At 42.7% G+C, this 17,853-nt stretch overlaps 1 protein-coding gene across 6 annotated transcripts in view; it reads right to left on the reverse strand.

Annotated features, from left to right (window-relative positions):
• Positions 1 to 8,901: 8,901 nt before the first annotated feature.
• Positions 8,902 to 17,853, reverse strand: part of PDE4C (phosphodiesterase 4C) — a 1,504,034-nt gene continuing 1,495,082 nt past the window's right edge. For all 6 annotated transcript variants that reach the window (XM_069649259.1, XM_069649258.1, XM_069649260.1 and 3 more), the window contains one exon: positions 8,902 to 9,655. In XM_069649259.1, coding sequence (XP_069505360.1) covers positions 9,032 to 9,655 — 624 coding nt within the window. In that variant the 3' untranslated portion in view covers positions 8,902 to 9,031. The remainder of the gene's footprint in view (positions 9,656 to 17,853) is intronic.

The raw sequence follows: 17,853 nt of genomic DNA on the forward strand, positions 1-17,853 counted from the left end.
CTTCTACATCTCAATCTTTTTATTGCTCTTTGGAATAAAGTATAATAAATCCTTCTTTACCACTGACTTTTTCCTCCAATTCTCTTGACCTCATTACCCTTACAGAAACATGGATCTTTCCCTCCGACTCTGCAGCCCTTGCTGCCCCTCTTGACACTGCATACATCTTCTCTCACTCTACCCGCCCCACTGGCAGGGGTGGTGGTTTAGGACTGCTGTTTTAATCCTCCAAACTTCTTATCTTTCCCAATCCTCTACTCTCACTAACTCTCACTCATTTGAATGCACTATCTCCACAATCACTGCTGACTATGGCATGCATATTATCGCTCTACCAGTTACCTAGTCCAGTAGTTCAATCATTCAACCACATCTCCCCACTCATTGACTCTCTCCCTTCCGATCACCACCTCATCGTCATTGGCGTCTTTAACCTCCCCCACTGCCTCAGCTGCACTATCCACCAACTAACTTGCTTCTGCTTAACTATTCACTTCTCTGTCCACCTCTTGAAAGATGTGCGCTCTGTACTCTGTCTTGTTTGAAATAGTAAAAAGGCCAAAGCACACAGTTATTTATACAACCTGTTAATTGTCTCACAAGTCACCCTTTCAAATATTTGTAATTATGGGACATGAGGGAAATTCCCTGGTTGTTTGATTAATAAACAAGACACTGACGACACCCATTCCGAAGTGCATTTCACTATTTCAAACAAGACCGAGTACAGAGCGCACAACTGAGGGGAGATTAACCTTTCGCATTGTATAATCACTTGACTGTTAAGGTGTTACAATCTCATCTTCCTGCTCCTGTTGCTGCCAGTGACTCAGTAACCTCACGCATAAAAGACTGATACACACCCCAGGGTTGACGCAAACGCTACTGGCAACACCGACTCACACAAACACAACCCCTCTTCAAAGAGTCTCTCCTCCACAACACCTAGGCCATCAGGTCTCCCCTCACGCCACCTGCGTAGACATCACCAACCCCTCTCCTCCCCGCAACCTGGTACAGGTGAACCCCTCCTCTGTATCCTATCCCCGCTGTACACCTGTTCTGCTACCTCTGAAAAGTGCTTAGTTATGCATCTGTATTGTTGTAAACCTCTGCAACATGCTCAACTGCTTCTCAAAGCTAGGTCTGCGATCAATAAATACCATAATCTATTTTTATAAAAGGCATTTCTGGGTTTGTGGCTTGGCGAAGCGTTGTTCCTTATACAATTTCACACGTTTCACAAATCTGCACCACATTTTGCATAGTTACCCGTTAGGACCCCCGAGACATCACTGGCTACATGACATTTGGACAACCCACCCCTTTCCCTGGATTCCAGCACCTTCACACATGAGACGGTTGCCCAAAATCAGTGAAAGATCACTGTGGTCATAGAAGGACCGGTCTCGTCACGAGGAGCAACACTCGAGGTCACCAAGTTTAAAGGTCCCAAGATGCACAGTTTGCGAGATATTTGCTCTGCAACCAACTGCACCTCGCCTGGGTGAGGTGACAGGTGGGGGAAACAGCACAGAAGGTCCCAGTATGGAGCAGCAGACCAACTCTCACATCCACCCGTCTGCTCCTGGGTATGTCTGCCAGCCACACTCACCCATTCTCAGTGCAGTTTAGTGCAAAGCACATCAGGTGATAAGCGAATCAGAACAGCAACCTACAGGATCATTGATTTTCAGCAACTGATGACTTTTGTCTTGTCTGTCTACAGAATTCATTTGGAGAACGGGTACTTTTGGCTAGTTCTAAATAATTCAAATGGAAACTCCCTTTACCTTATTCTCATGTCCTCTCTAGCCTCCTCCTCTAATATCTCAACCGCTCCTTCTGATTACTCTTATCTTTGCCTCAATCTACACTCCTGCTTCTTACTCTCTACATCTACTACAAAGTGCATGTTTCATTCCTCCATACTCCGTGGCTACCTCTCTGTCCTACACCACTCTTCTCCTAATCTGCTCACGCTTTTCCCCTCCACTGAAGAACAACTCACTAACTTTCACACTTCTCTTTATTGTCCCTACTCCGCTCACTACACTCGAACCTAAATCCTCCCCTCCACAGCCCTGGATTAATCCTCTCATCCGCATCCTGAAAACAACAATGCAGAAAAAGCATCACCATCCTCTGATCTCCAACCCTCCCTGCTCTTCAAAACTATTCCTCTACTCTTGTCTCTGCCAAACGGGATTTCTATCTCTCATTTCATCCCAATCCTCCCAACCTAGGCACCTCCTAATGTCTCAACTCCATTCTCTCACCTCCTAAACCCAGCTCCATCTCTACTCTTTCTGCAAATGATCTTGCCCTCTACTTTGCTTCTAAAATGTCTACCATTCACAACACCCTTGCAACTTACTTTCTATCCGCTCCTCCTGCTTTTCTTTCTGCAACACTCCTACCCTCCAGTAGGTCTTCCTTTGCCCAACCAGCCCTGATGAGATTCTTGCCCTATTTCTCAAGGATAACCCTTCCTTTCCCCCACTAACCTCGTACATTGAACCATATAGCTCCCAGTGTTGCTCCACAACTTGCTTTGCTTTTCAACTCCTCTTGACAATGCCACTTTTCCCTCATCCTACAAGACAGCTACTGTCAACACTCACAAGAAAACTGGTCTAGATAGACCCCAACTGTCCTGCCAACTTTCACCCCGTCCCTCTTCTACCACACTATTCCAAAATCCTACAACAAGTATTCAATCGACTCAATGAGCTCCTTGATGCTCACAACCTCCAGGACACTCAATCTGGCATGGACTTCTGCATCCTACAGAGATAGCTCTCCTCACTGTCAGCAACTTCATCTCTTCCAGTTGTCACGCACAACGAGAGGCAATCCTGCTACTTATTTTATATTCGTCCATTTCAGTGCAGCCTTTGACTCCGTAAACAGACTTACTGGGGCAAAAGCTGAGAACTATGGGCTGTCCTAACTGGATTGTGCATACACTCATTACGTTGCACACTAATACTGGAGTCTATCAGGCTGATACTGGAACTCTATTCCTGAGGGTTGAAATAAACATGGGAGTTAAACAGGGGTGTTCCATTGACCCCCCTTCCCACCCCCGGTTTAACCTGTATTTAGCAGAACTTCCCTGATCTTGGTTACGAACTGTGGCTGCTCTGTTAAAATAGGCGATACCACTATATCTACCATATTTTATGCTGATGCTCTTGTAGTGATAGATCTCACTATAGCAGGGGTGAAGGCAAAATTCAAAATCCTGGTCGAATATACCAATACAAACCAGCTGTCCAATATGAATAAGACACAAATTATGGTTGTGTCAGGGAGTAAGGTACAAAGAGTTCCATTGAAAACAGAACTAGGCCTTATTGATTACGTTGAGAGCTATGTTTAGTTAAGAGTTGAACTATCGGCTGAAGGCAGTTACCATGAACTTAAGAAATGTAAGGCCCGTCATTTGACCTACACTATACATAATTTAACTAGATCTACTGTAGTATTTTCCCTTGCTGGTAACATAGCTATATAATCAGTGCTTTGTTCCCGCCATTTTATATGGCCTCGATGCACTGGCTATACCTGAAGTGGCTTGATGTTCTAGAGGGGAATTTTTGAAGGAAAACGTTCCTCATGCAGTCTACACCTATGCCTCATCTATGAGTTGAATTAGGTCTGAACGCAATGAGAATGCAGTGCATGCTACGTCATGGCTTGTTATATATAAAATCAAGGTCAAATCCTAAATGTCCCTTATAAGTATACTTGGGAGTGCCAAAATAGTTCCAACCAAAACACAAACCTCTTGATTTTCAGTGTCTTATGTTGAATGCTTTTGTGAGATTAATTGGGCACCTGCTTTTGAACATGGTACAGGCTTCCCAATGTTAAAACATATTTAAGAGGAAGATGGAACATCATGACTGGCTGAATAACTACGTACACCTGAAAAGGTTGCATAATTAAATCTTTAGTACGGGAGTTTCCCTCAAACATCTTAAAACACAGCACTATTTGATCAAGTACCCTAACCCGCCTGTACGTCGTTTTATGCTACACCTCGGACCTAACCAACTTCCATTACTTGTGACCCAGTACGCCAATATAAAAATGCCCAGAGAATCCCAAACTTGTTGCATCTGTAAAAGTATAGATACACTTGAAAGCCCATTAGAAGCCCTAACTCAATGCGTGAAATTGGGTTAAAAAATATATGTGTATGTTTGGACAGTTTGTTGGTGAGTATGATGCCATCAATCCTGATAATTTTTGGCATTATTGCCCAAATACAGACTCTGATGCAATTCATATTGCACTGTTCAACCGATGGTAACAAATAAATTGTTTACTCATAGTCAGACTAAACAAATTTGACCATTCTTGTAATAGTTAAAAATGGGGGGAAATGCCGGAAAAATATTGGATTGATTTCCCTCGCTGTCTTAAGAATGCCAACAATGTTCTCCCTTCTCATTTCCATTTTATTAATTTCCATTTTTAAAATTTGGTTATGTATATTATTATCATCTTGATTTTGGATTGTGTAAGTATTCTATAAATATATATTTATTTATGGCATCTCTTTTGTAAAAGTTCATTTTAAACTAAACAAATAAAGATTATTATTATAATCTAGTCTTATTCTGGCCATCTCGCTACATTATCTCTCCATGGCATCAGCAATGTGGCCCTTGCTTGGTTTGCTTCATATCTTGCCTCCAGACACTTTCAGGTGGCCTGGAACAGCCTTGCCTCCCCACTCAACCCCTTACTGTCGGAGCTCCCCAAGGGTCTGTCCTGGTCCACTTCTCTTCATTCTATAAACTTCAGCTCTTGGCACCCTGAAAAGGGCTCTCTTCCTCTCCCACTCTTCTCTCCCAACTACCTTCCCTACTCACCTTCCTTTCCTACGTTTGGCATCATCTTCGACCCATCACATAACTTCTCACTCCATCTCCAAATTGTCACTTCAGCCAGACACAACCTCCTCAATATCAGAAAAATGTAATCTACTTCCTTTCAATACTGCTAAACAGCTAATCTTCTCCTTAGTCTTTTCTTGAGCCGACTACTGTGCCAGTCTCCTGTATGGCCTTCCCAACAATGTTTTTATTTTTTTTCACCTCTGGACAAAGTTCAACTTCACCGTCCTCACACTTTTCAACCATTCTCGCTTTACCTCTGCTCATCTCAAAGATTGGATGATATCTATGAAACCAAGGGCTAAGCTAAACAACTTGGCATCAAACCCATCCATGGACTTGCCCCAACCCATCTATCTGCTCATCTCACTCGGTAATCTCCTCCTTGCTCATTACGATCATACTCGGCTCACCTCTTTGCCACCCCTCAAGCCCCCTGTGCTCCCTCTTGTTTCCGCCCTCTCTCTGCTCACTCCGTTACTCTGGAATGCTCTTCCTCTCCAAACTACTCCAACCCTACCACTATTTACATCCAACCTCAAAGCTCCTTTCTGAAGAACCTGTTTTCTAGTACTCTATGCTATTGCATTGCCAGGTTTTTCCTCTCCCCCAATCCTTCATGGACAATCCTACAGCACTTTTCCATCACCCCTCCATGCTTAATTTAGCATTTCCTCCACGATCCCGTTCTTATGTTATTCTGTCCTGCCCTCGTCCTTGGGATTATGTTTACACATTCCCCTGAAGCATCTCTCACCCCATTGTAAAAGACCAATGTATCAATGGTACATTTTTATTTTAAAGTTTTTGTCCCGAAAATGCATTGCTTTCCCAGTAATTTTTATTAATAAAATAATTTTAAGAAAATGATGTCCCAGCAAATCCCAAAAGCGACACTGCAGAGTACAAACTACCCTTGCTTAAGCTTTTCTTCTCCCCCTCCGTACGCAGCACTCTTTATCACAATGGGTCTGATAAGAAAGGGCCAGAAAAAACAAATATTACGCTAAAAGTCTTTTTTTGTAATGGATTACTCTATTCACCAAGGGCAGCGGGGATGTGGGGGGAGTGGAGAAATCATTTATCGTAAGCACAACAGGATATCTCAATGTGTGTGCATCCAAAGGGAGCGCCTGAATAGAAAACAGCTATTTGGGAAGGAAAATCCTCGGACAACACAATAGGTTTCACGCCCATCTATCTCAGAAGATGAGAAGAGACAGTTCTCTGGGAAATGTTAATGGAAAATATAGCCTAACCGGCATCATAGAACATTTTGCTAAACGCCACACAGTGATTGCTCTTGGCTTTCTATCCCTGCACTGGTTCAAGCCATACTCCATTAAGATATTATTTGTGCCCCTTGCACTTTTTTCAGTGCTTATTGTGTGCCGGTTTCTCTTGAAAAACCAGCCCATTGTGATAGCACTACATGTTCCCCAGGCACTACTTTCAACGCACAGACAGACACAAAGAGGATATCATCGACTTCCTCGTACACTTTTCTATGCACACAGTGGTGACATAATGGAGTCCCTTACACTGTGGTCAGTGCACATAAGGACCATCTGGAACTCAATCCTGGTAGCGGCTCGAAATGCCCCTAACATCCTCCAGTTGCGCAAAACACAAAAAATGTGGCTCTTTCAACAATAACTGTCGGATGCATAGAAATCCCCTCCACCAACAGTACAGCTTTACTGTATAAAATGCCAAAGCCAATTCTGCCACAATCTTGTTGTAAAGCGCGCCGCTGATCGAGCTAGGTTGTCGCTATAACTAATGAAATAAAAATAATGGACATATTTGCCACCCCACTGCAACACTTTCAATGAACAAACTGTCACATTAGCTAAACCGAACAGTTTTTCGATGCATTGTCACATGGTGATGACGTCACAGGCTCCATCTACAATGGTTTTGAAGCACACACTGTCTCACAGTGATAACATGATTGTTTGCATCCTCCCGCTGGCTTTAATTCACAACCTAGATCACAGGAATGGCCTCATTGCGTGTTGCCCCCTGACCTAGCATCAATAAGTTTGAATGAATGGCTGTTCAAGTTGTAAGCAAGCATAGAATTAGTCTTGAAGCAGTGGATAGCCACTTTCATATGATCAACAAAAAACAAAAATTGTACCCTAGGTTTGAATCTTTCAAGCAAGGGGTTGAGGCCCGATTTGGAAATCTGAAATGCATGCTACATTTTGTTTAAAATATGGCTATTTTGTGAGGCAGTCTCGGAAGGGGGCTTTTATTTGGATGGGTCGTGGCACTTTATACAAAAATAAAGCACACACATCACACATTTTCGAGGATGAGGGATGCATTTATAGAAGAAACAGGCATTTATTCAGTGCCACTGTTTGGGAAGAAATTTCGGGGTAAGAAAAGTTTCTTCGTTAACAATGTAAAGAAGTCGGCAAGGTTTGGCTGTCGTGAAAGATTAGAAACAGGTTGCTCTATTTTTGTAGATTCTGATTATACTAGATCTTTTTCAGGATTATCTATAATACACTCTAGAGATCATAGATTAATAAAAACAGCCAGTGCACGTAATTTTAAAATCACATTACCCTTTCAAAGAAGCACTGCATTCTTTTATTTTGCTGGCACCAGCTTAACTCCTGCACCCTCGTTTTCCTGCAACCTTCATAGTGGCTCTCTAGCGTTACCACCAGTCCTGTGCCAGAAGGACACGCACAGACACCCTTGTAAAAGATTCCATCACTAAGTGGATTGAAGCCATGGTTATGCTGATGGTGACAAGTCTGGGACTTTGCGGGTATAAATCGGCGGAGCGGGTCCACTCAGGCTATACCTGCACCAATGCGTCACCTCAGGAATTCCTGCCTGAAAACAGGAAGTGTTGTCTGGACAGCAACGATTGCCTCCATTATCAGCATTGGATTTTTCCCAAAGCTATGGATCTCTTGGTCTAGACTAGCGCTGCACCTTAAGTATCTAAAGAATAACTGATGTAAAGTTGGCAGTAAGTCTGTTCATAGCTCCACATTAAGAAAACGATGTAGAGACTCCCTAACAATAAAGGGCAAAGCTTATGTAAAATCTTTAAAACATGTTTCGTCACAAATGGGTGGATATATTCAAACTCGTTATGGCATGCATTAACCAGAATCCTATCACCCAAAAAAGATCATACTTTGTCACATCTGAGGAGGTCACCGATTGGTGCGTTGACGATCACCATGACAAAATAAAAAAGGCCCGATGTCAAACTGCAAGACGATAAACCCATTGTTTCGTGTTGGGCAGTTAGAAGTTCAGTATAATCAATACCTACCGTTTACAAAGGTTTTGGAAACTCGAAGCAAGGAAGGGGCTAGGAGAATATGTTCATTGATGTGTGAACTTGCAATAGAAATGAAAGGAAAACTGCATTTGTCGTTTACCAGATAAGGAACCTTCCAAGATGGCCCCTATTCTAGCACAGTGGAGGGAAGAGAGTAATCTGCTGTAAAGTCTAGTGCAAAGAACCACATTGCAGCAGAGTTTTCATGTTTTATATCCATGTGTCCTGTTGTGTTCTGGGTCCCCAAGCAAAAAAGGAAGACTTTTTTAGATTGCTCAACTTTCAGGAATTCATTTCAAGGAGACATTGCCAGAAAGCATTCACCCATAGGATTCTTTATCAAATTGCTGGCTCATCTGAGAAGGTACGAGTTATATCCATTCCAGTGTATTTGTTTTATAATTTTAAACAGAGTCGGTCTAAATGGAGACTGATCGTGAACCAGGTAAACTAACAATTTCAGTGAAATGAAGACTGTATGCACCTCTAAAGTGGGAAAAACACGATTACTTTCTTACCTGCAAGTTTCACTCCACTTTGTTCAATGGAATGTTTTTAGATTTTACACCTCATTTCCATGAGGTCTCACACCCATTATTCGCAAAACAAACGAGAAACCAACTAATTAAGCATGAGGTAAATTAAAACAAATAAAACCTACGCTATATCTGACGGTGGTGGTTTAAATAGATACATATCTTCTCTTTTTATTTATTTGTGTTTTTTTAAAAAATATTCTAAAGCAATCAGCCAAGTGCGTGGTTAAAAGAGACAAAATCATTGTGTGGTTTTGTTTCGATTCCTGTTACGTTCCGAGTGGAAGAAATGTGACATTGCCCTCTTGGTCGAGGCTGAATGCTTTCTCCCCTGAGCTTTCCTTTCGGGGAAGTTCTGTCTGTACCCGGGAAGTACTGCTGTCCGTTTGCGATAGCGTCCTCTCCACAGTCTTTCTGTTGTCAAAGTTTAAAGCTTGTTTTTGCTTAACCAGGGATAGTTTAGGGGGGCTGCTGTGCCCTTCAGCTATGTAGTCTGGTAAAGATTTCTGGGACATGCTCCGGCACACCCCAACAGGAGAGAGCTGATCAACTCCTTCATCGCTGCCCTGGATCTCAGCCGATTCGGAGTCGTCCGTGGCCAGCGTCTTTGAATCACTCCCACTATTGTCCTCTTCCAGCGGACTCTCCGTCTCCTCCTGCTCAGTGTCAGACTCCCCTTCCTCTTCCAAGGTGAGCTCAAACTGGAACTTGTCTCCACCCGAGGTCCTCTCCGGGTCACGGTCCTCTGGAGGAGGTGAAGGGCTCTGTTGGATCATGCTCTGGTACCACTCTCGGTTGTCCTCCAATGTGTCCAAAATGTCTTGAGCATCAGGATGCACCAGATCGGCCCAGGTCTCCCACAAAGGGTGCACTATGTAGTCGATGAATCCCACCTAAAAAAACAGACAAGTGTGGGTTACTTACAAGGTCATATTGGGACTAGTAGATGCGTTAAGACTATATATATATATAGACATGTCACAAATGCATATCCGACATTTCTTTAAAAAAAGAGGACTGGTTGAAAGAAATTCATGATCTGGCTGATGTGGAAAAATGTATATATAGGAAACAAAGCAAGAATGGGTTGTTTATGAAAATTTGGGGCAATTATCTGACATTGTATTGAATCTGACAATTTCATATTATATGATGTGTACCTGGCATCTGTAAGGGGGGCAGGGGGTATTTATGTGTTTGTAATTATGTATATAGTTTTTGCTACGAATTTCTTTGTTATTTCATGTTTTGTTGTTATAAGTAAAATGAAAATAAAACATGAAAAAAACAAAAAAAAACAAATGCATATCTGATGGGATGATGCCATTCACTACCTGGATCCACCCAATCACACTCCTCCTGTGAATATTATTCTTACTGCTTACTTCAGGCTATGTATTTTCCAAACTAATTAAGGAGGGAGGGTAGGAAATGAGCAACCTCAACTAACACCCGGAAATGAGTGCACCAATTCTCTAAAGTGTGGTATTAAGTGGGCAAAGTCAACACATTTGTATGACACCACCATGGGAGGGGGAACAAACATGAGGTTTGAGACTTTTTTTCATTGAAGTCAGGTGCTTGTGTTATGTTCTCAATTGCAAGCGCTGTATAGTTCAATGGTATCTATTTGCAACACAGTGCTACATTTCGTTACTATGCTGCCTTTTATCTGTCTACTAACTGTTCAGCTATGGGAAAGCGTTTGTTGATAGCCAAGAAAAAGCAAAGACCTTGAAGCACAAACCAATATGGCTATTTCATCAGCAAGTGAAGCAACACCCATAAAGCGCGATTCAGAGAGGTACAAATGGCACTCCAATAATGCATAAAGCGCTGCATCACTGTCTCATGCCATACTGCCTTGGTTTCTCCACAGCAATAAGGAAACCAAATGTTCCCACAATGAACCAAAAACTAATTCTATTCTCAGCTCGGATTGGCTCATTTACATGCTCCTTCCCCAGTCGCAGCGTCTATCGTGGAGGGTCTTCAAGGCTGGGAGGATGGTAAAAAGAAGATGCCGCAGAGTACCTTTTCCCTGTGCTTAGTCAGCAAATTATACCAGAAAATGCAAACAATATAGAAATTGAATAAGCTTACAGAAACATGCATTCATTAGATGCCCTCAGCGGCTTGTCAGACAATTTTTCAGTGTATTTACAAGACAAACCTCATTGAGTCTAAGCTCCGTAGAAGAGTTTTTGGACCCGTTTGACAGTAAATTAGTCAACGAAGGGAAAAAATTACATCAATCTGGACACAATAGCAGCTATGACTATATTTGCTGCCGAATGCGGTCTGGTTATTTCGGCATCCTCCTTGATGCCTGCTGATGGAATGGGTCTCGCCATCTCCTCCACGAAAATGCCTGCTGAGCATATAGTGTTAGGCTCCCATTCGCAAGGTACTGCCTCATTGGAGGATCTGGCCGCTTCAGCAGAGGACCATCAAAATGCCACCATATTGGCAAACCAATCAACTGTTCAGCAAACCCAAGACTCAAAGTCCAACTCAAATCAAGATCCCGTGGTAGACAAGCTGGGCTGCAAAATTAACTACTGGATTCCTTCTCACTACGTCTGGGAAACTCGTTCCTTCAGAGGAGGAACCTCAGCCCATCTACTAAGAGTTTGGGTTTAGGTACAGCCCCAAATGACTCATTAGCTGCACTACCAAACAGTCAAACGGAGATGAACCAACCCATAGCGATCGGTCTACCTAATATGACTAGTGTGTCCCTCAACCTTGGCCCTGTACAGGCAAACAATTCCAACCAAGACTCAAGAGCCAAGTAATATCCAAGTTAATACAAATGCCATCAGCCCTTGCACACGGCCAGGTACAGACACTACCTGCAGGTCCACAAAAATAGCAGAGCGAGTCGCTGGATGCTGCTGTAAAAAGCAGGCTGGATGTGCAGGTCACCCCAAGCATCACTAGGGTTCTATCAGAGATCATGGAAAAGCAGAATACACCAAGAAAGCCCAAGAATATGTTTGGAGTGGACTTTCAAGGCTAGATGCTATGAGTCATTGTAAGCAGTTGGTACCATTAGAGAGGAATAGATACAAGATGAAATCCTATTAGAGAAAAGTTTAGACCTTATTAACGATCTGGTGAAAAAAGGCAGGACCAGATGCAACAAAATTTCTCCTGAAAGGAGATCTGCTAGCGTATCAGGTCCAGCCAAACCACAAGACAATCTAGATTTAGTTGGTGTTGAGGCAGGGGTGACGAGCGTCACAGCCCAGGGGAAGCGTCCACAGTAGAGGCTCAACGGATCCCACTCCTCCCATGTACATCAGGGCTTTTCAGAAGCCGTGCCAATAGAGAAAGGAATTCAATGGTTCAAAAATGTGAAATGTACATCAGTGCAAAACTATGTGTGGCACGTTTTCCACAGGCTTCAAGTAACAAAAACGACTGCAGTGAATCAGCTTGGACATTGAGCAACATATCCGGCCGATTGTATCGCCCTTGAACCCAAATTCTGCCACAGTAACGCAAATGGTAATACCAACAGTACTAATAACAGTATTGGTGTCACTTTCTGTGATGCCACCGGACAAGGAAAACCACATACCATAATAAACACTGAAGTAGATCAATTAGACAATTGGAGAAAGAAGAACTAAATTCAAGGGCTGTTTTCACACCAATAAACACGTACATGCGAAGCTTAGAAAAAGTGCTGAGGGAACATCTGGGCAGCATTGGGCACTAACCAGATGTAACCCCTATTATGAATTCTGTCAGACTGCATGTATTGTGCAAACTGCAGTCTCAGAGTGAGATTTGCAGATGCCAGTATTTGAAACCTTCTGTAATAAGCACGAAATTATATCATCAATAGGTATCGAGTGTTGAAGGAAATCTTGCTGGAACAGACATGCATATGGAGCATAGGACCAAGACAAACATCATAAGGCATGTTGAATTGGCCCCTATTACTCTGGAGAGAGCCCTATGTAATCTAGTAACATTTGAACTGTCTGCACAGGCTAAGGACCCAGCTTACAATGCAGTGCAGGGCCATTTGCGGCAGCTGTTGCCTGCCAATGCGGGAAGGTGTTTTAAAGTGCTATCTTGGAACAAAGCTGGTTTGAGATCAGAGCTTGGTAAACCCGAATTTGTTGAAAACATCTTATTTTGATGTTTTACTTTTTCAGGAGACCTGGGAACTCGCATTGAGATGTAGTTTTCTTGTGTTTTATGTTCCAGCGTTTTGGAACAAAAAAGGGAGAAACAGTGGAGGCCTTGCCAGATATGTAAAAGTCCGTCCTGGCATTAAATGCAGATCTTGCCTTACAGTGTTAAGGATTAACATCCTTGCGAAGGGCACAGAACGAGTGCAATCTGTAATGAACTTCTATAATGCATCACAGCGTGGGGTTATGGGTTCAGATATAACCTCCTTGCTAACTGTCTGGACCGCCCCAGAACCGATGATATTAACATTATAAGAATCACTTTATAATTGTGGGGGGAGATTTTAATGTAAGGTTGGGTAATTGTGAATAGTGGGTGTAAATAAAGAAGCAGATATTGCATTGAATATACCTTCACCGATCACGTTAGATGGGTCATCAAATGAAGCAGGTGATATGCTATTGGTGCACCAAGCAGACCGTGGTCTGAGATCAGCAAATGGAAGGCTACCAGCAGACAGACTGGGGCATTATACTTTTGGTATTGCAAGGTGCAATTCAACAATTGATTATTTTTTAGTGCATGCGTTAAATTGGCAGTACTTGTATAATCTAAAAATGGAACAACGTCCCGAGAGCGATTACGATCCCATGATACTGTTGATCTTTCATGGCGGTAATATCAATACTCCTAGCGCCCCGAAACACCATTCTAAAGACAAACATACCATCAGAAGGCCTACTAAATGGGCAGAGAATCATGCTTCATTAAAGTAATAGTTGCATTCCTCCCTCTTATTGAGATCTGTTGCTCAAATTATAAGCTATATTTAGTGCATTTACAAAATATGATAGCATTATTAATATCTGCAAATTTCATACCGCCACTACATTACAGCTGAGTAACTCTAACTAGCTACCCACGGTGGTACAACAAAGACTGAGGGACGGTAAGATTATGCAATTAAAAAAAGCAAAGATATCAAATAGGAATGGCGTCGATTTGCGATGAGAAAGGAATGTAAACACTTTGCACTGAAAAATGCTACAGCATGGAAGGGCAGGCGTTTGCAACTGAAAGAGGCGCCCGTAAAACCAAACAAAAGTGATTTTCCTCTGTCTGGATTGATCCCTTTTCAAGGCTTTTCAGCTGTGAGGGAGGGTGCACAGACGTAGAAATATCCAATGGCGCAAATCAGGATCCCATCAAAACTGACCAGCCTTTTCTTGAGTTTCGGGTTGATGAATTAAAGGGAGCGCTGTTCTCGATCCCCATTGGTAAAGCTCTGGTGTTGAAAGACATAGGAACATCGAGTATGGGTTCCAGTGTTTACCAAAATGTTTAATGAATTTGCAATCAAGAGTGTGTTGCCCGACAGCTGGAAGGAATCCAAAATAATTCTGTTACTCAAAAAAGGAGACACGATGGACCCCAGCGGTTCTCTGCCAAGATCTCCAAACGATGCCACTGCAAAATGGCTATGCCGGGTGATCTATACGCGTATAGCAAACTGGGTGAAAGATACGGACATCCTCCCAGAGGTGCAATATGGATTAAGGGCAGAAGTAGGCACAGTAGAGCAAGTCCTGAACCTCAGTTTGATTCTGAACATTATTGGGGTTCATAGACCTCAGCCAAACATTTGATATGGTAAACCACTCAAAGTCGAGGAATATTCTACAAACAATGGGCTTACCAACGCTCATCTTGAATATATTAATTTCCCTCCACACAGGCCTAATGGCGGCAGCGAGATTGAACAATGAAGGAGAATTCTATCCATCATTTGACATCTTATGCAGGGTCAGGCAAGGGTGTGTCCTGGCCCCACTACTGTACAACCTCCATCACAGCAATTTGGCAACTGAATTGAACAAAGTCACCAAAGATAAACCTAGAGAGGCGCGTAGAACCATCACTGTGCTGTCCTATGCCAACAACACAGTGCTGCTGCGCATACTCCGGCAGCACTACAGACACACCTATGCAAAATATATGGGTGGTAGAGATCTGCTCATCAATACAAAGAAGTCCCAAGTTATATGCATTATATGTGTTGGAAGGCAGCCTAAAACATGACTTACATCCTCGCATCTGGACTTGAGCTTGTCTGGGCGGAAACATTATTTAGGGGTGACTTAATATTAGGGCAAATTGGTCGGACCATATTTCTGGAGCATCCCAGAAATATGCAGTCGTGAGGAGCACTGCATATATCTGGACTGGAGGTGGGTGGAAGTATGGATCCTACACTTCATTTACCAGGCTAAGCACATTGCATCATGTGCCTATGGTACTGACATCTGGTGTCAGTCTCCAGAACAAACGATTCAGGTCAGGGAAAATGGATTTCTTCGAAAGGTTTTTAGGGGCAACTAAGGGGTACCTCAATCAATTTCCTCCAACAAGAATCAAGACTGGACTATATAAATGACCTTATAAGTCTAAAACCACTTTTATTCTGGGTAGGATGATGGTTCCAATCAGAGCATCATCTAAAACATGAGATCATACAATATCTGAAACTTTGATACCTGTAGGAATATCACCTAGCTGAATTGTTTGGAAAAAGCGTTCCCGTTGCTAGGGTTCTATGCTGCTCCGACAAATGCTTCCAAGGCTGATCTTACATTGGTGCATCAAAAAAGAACGGAGTTTAGAAGGGACTTGCGTAGCTGTCGTTCAATAAGCAGTCGGTCCTCAGGGATCAAGATCATGGCTGTAGTGGGCACAACGCTGATTACATGCACTGATTTCATTGCAAAAGAAAGAGGTCTGTTCTGTTACACTTGAGTTGTTTACAGTCGTTAGTTAAGAAAAAGAACGGTTTAATCTTCATAGGCCCTGAAGTGAATATCGATGTCCATGCAATGAATCTTTATTCCCCAAGCTGGCTCATCTTTTGTTTTTCTGCATAGCATTTTACAAACCAAGGTCAAGATATGTAATACCTATTTTAAAGGAACACACATTGCACTACAATAAAAGAAGCTATTTTATATTATCTTTGCCATCGAAAGAGGAAGCTGGTGCTGTGAATATGTATTTAGAAGCCACTAAACAGTGGATTGCCAAAAATATGTTTGAATGATTGCAGTTGCACAGATGTTAATTTTTAGAATTGATACTGAATGTATTGTGCTTATTTTATCATGTTATATACGTTATTCTATTGTTTTATAGTTTGTAGGTTATCTTTTATGAAGCCGCCTTCTTCTAAATAAAGATTAATTCATTCATACTACCTGTTCAGAGTTTCCCTGAATGCTCCCTAGTTATGATCATGGCTGAACGTTCATTGATCCATGACTGGACACTGCAGTTTAGACCCATGTTCCGATTCTCAGCAATCATTCTGTAATTATGATTAAATGACTAGTGATCACATGTACCATCATGAGTACACAAGTCTACACTCAGCCGCATGGTTAATATCGTTGTTGCTATAGTCGATTGATCTCAGATACCTTTTTTAATGATAACCAAACTTATTTGTATATACCATTAGAAATATCCCCGTATGCTTCATATAAGCCATGCAACATCTATGAAACCTCACAAATACTTGTACAGTCATGGGGCAGACACCATCTCGGATTACAGCATAATTGGCATGGGCATTTATTAATCTCTGCCCAGGTATCATAGGTACCCATACATTCAACATTTTCCAAAAGCCGAATAATAAGAGCTGCCATACTCAGAACATAAAAACTCTCTGCCTATGTGCACTTAGGTGCAACTAAGGGGTACCTATCTGCCGATCTGTACTTACTGAGCTGAAAGGACTCCTGTACAGGGATATATACACAATGACCTGCCGGCATGCAAACTTACCTTTTTCCCTTTTGCAATATCAGGACTTAAACACATCCACATGCGGATGCTCAACCTCCTCCTCCTTGGTAAGTTGACCAACCTTCTCCTGATGTTCAACCACTACCGTCTTGACCAACCTCCTCCCGTTTAATCTCATCTCTTTACCAAACTCACCAACTTCCTCCAAACTTCTTCCTCCTGATAATAAACTCTTTCTCCTTATTAATATCACCACCACTATAGCAACCACTCCAGCCTCCACCTGACCAAATGGACCAATATACTCCTGATCAAACTCACCAACATGTTCCTGATGTTTACCGTCCTGTCCGAGCAACCTCACAGCCTCAATCCTACAATCTCTACTTATGCTCCCTTATCTCCTCCACCTACTTCCGATAATCACTTCTCTTCCATTCCTGATGTTTCCTACCTCTGCTGCTTGCTTTCAGTGTCTATTCCTTCTCTTCTCGCTCCTTCCTCCAGATTTCCCCAAAACAGCTGATCTCTGGCTCCTTCTCCAAAAACAGAGTGACGTTTTGTGCTTTTATATTGCTACTGGTGTATAGGCCCATGTACACAGCCAATAGTTCAGGTTTTCATTCACACAGTAGGAAGTAAGACCACTATATATCCTAAGCGTACAGCTACATTTAGCAGTGACAACAGGCGTTGCTATGCAAATTGGCCCACTATATTTCCTAAGGCAATAGCTCCCTCTAGCGGAGCATTCTGTGCGTTCAGGCAGCCTCTTCGACAAACATGTATCTGGCCCTTTACATTATTGTAGGGTAGGATGTTCCTGCCTTCTAGTCTCTCCATGGTGAAAAGGGATTCAGGCAGCTGGATTGTGGGAGGTCTGCTGGGTTAGAGCCCTTCACCCCCCACCCCCCCAGGTGGCTTAGAGCCAGATTATGGGACTGGGAACCAGCATGCCCATTCTCCCCCTTGGGTGGCCCTCTCTCTGCCAGCCACACCTGGTCCTGCATTCCAGCCTCTCTCAGGGTCAAGGCAACTCAAGTCTCTCTCTTCAGGCTTCTGGTTTAGTGTTTGGCTGTGGCCCCACCCGGAAGTTTCAGTTCTTCTGTGCGACTTGGGACTAGCTAGTCTGTTCTCTGGT

Source organism: Ambystoma mexicanum, chromosome 1p, assembly GCF_040938575.1.
Source record: "Ambystoma mexicanum isolate Mex_15411 chromosome 1p, UKY_AmexF1_1, whole genome shotgun sequence".
Taxonomy (NCBI): domain Eukaryota; kingdom Metazoa; phylum Chordata; class Amphibia; order Caudata; family Ambystomatidae; genus Ambystoma; species Ambystoma mexicanum.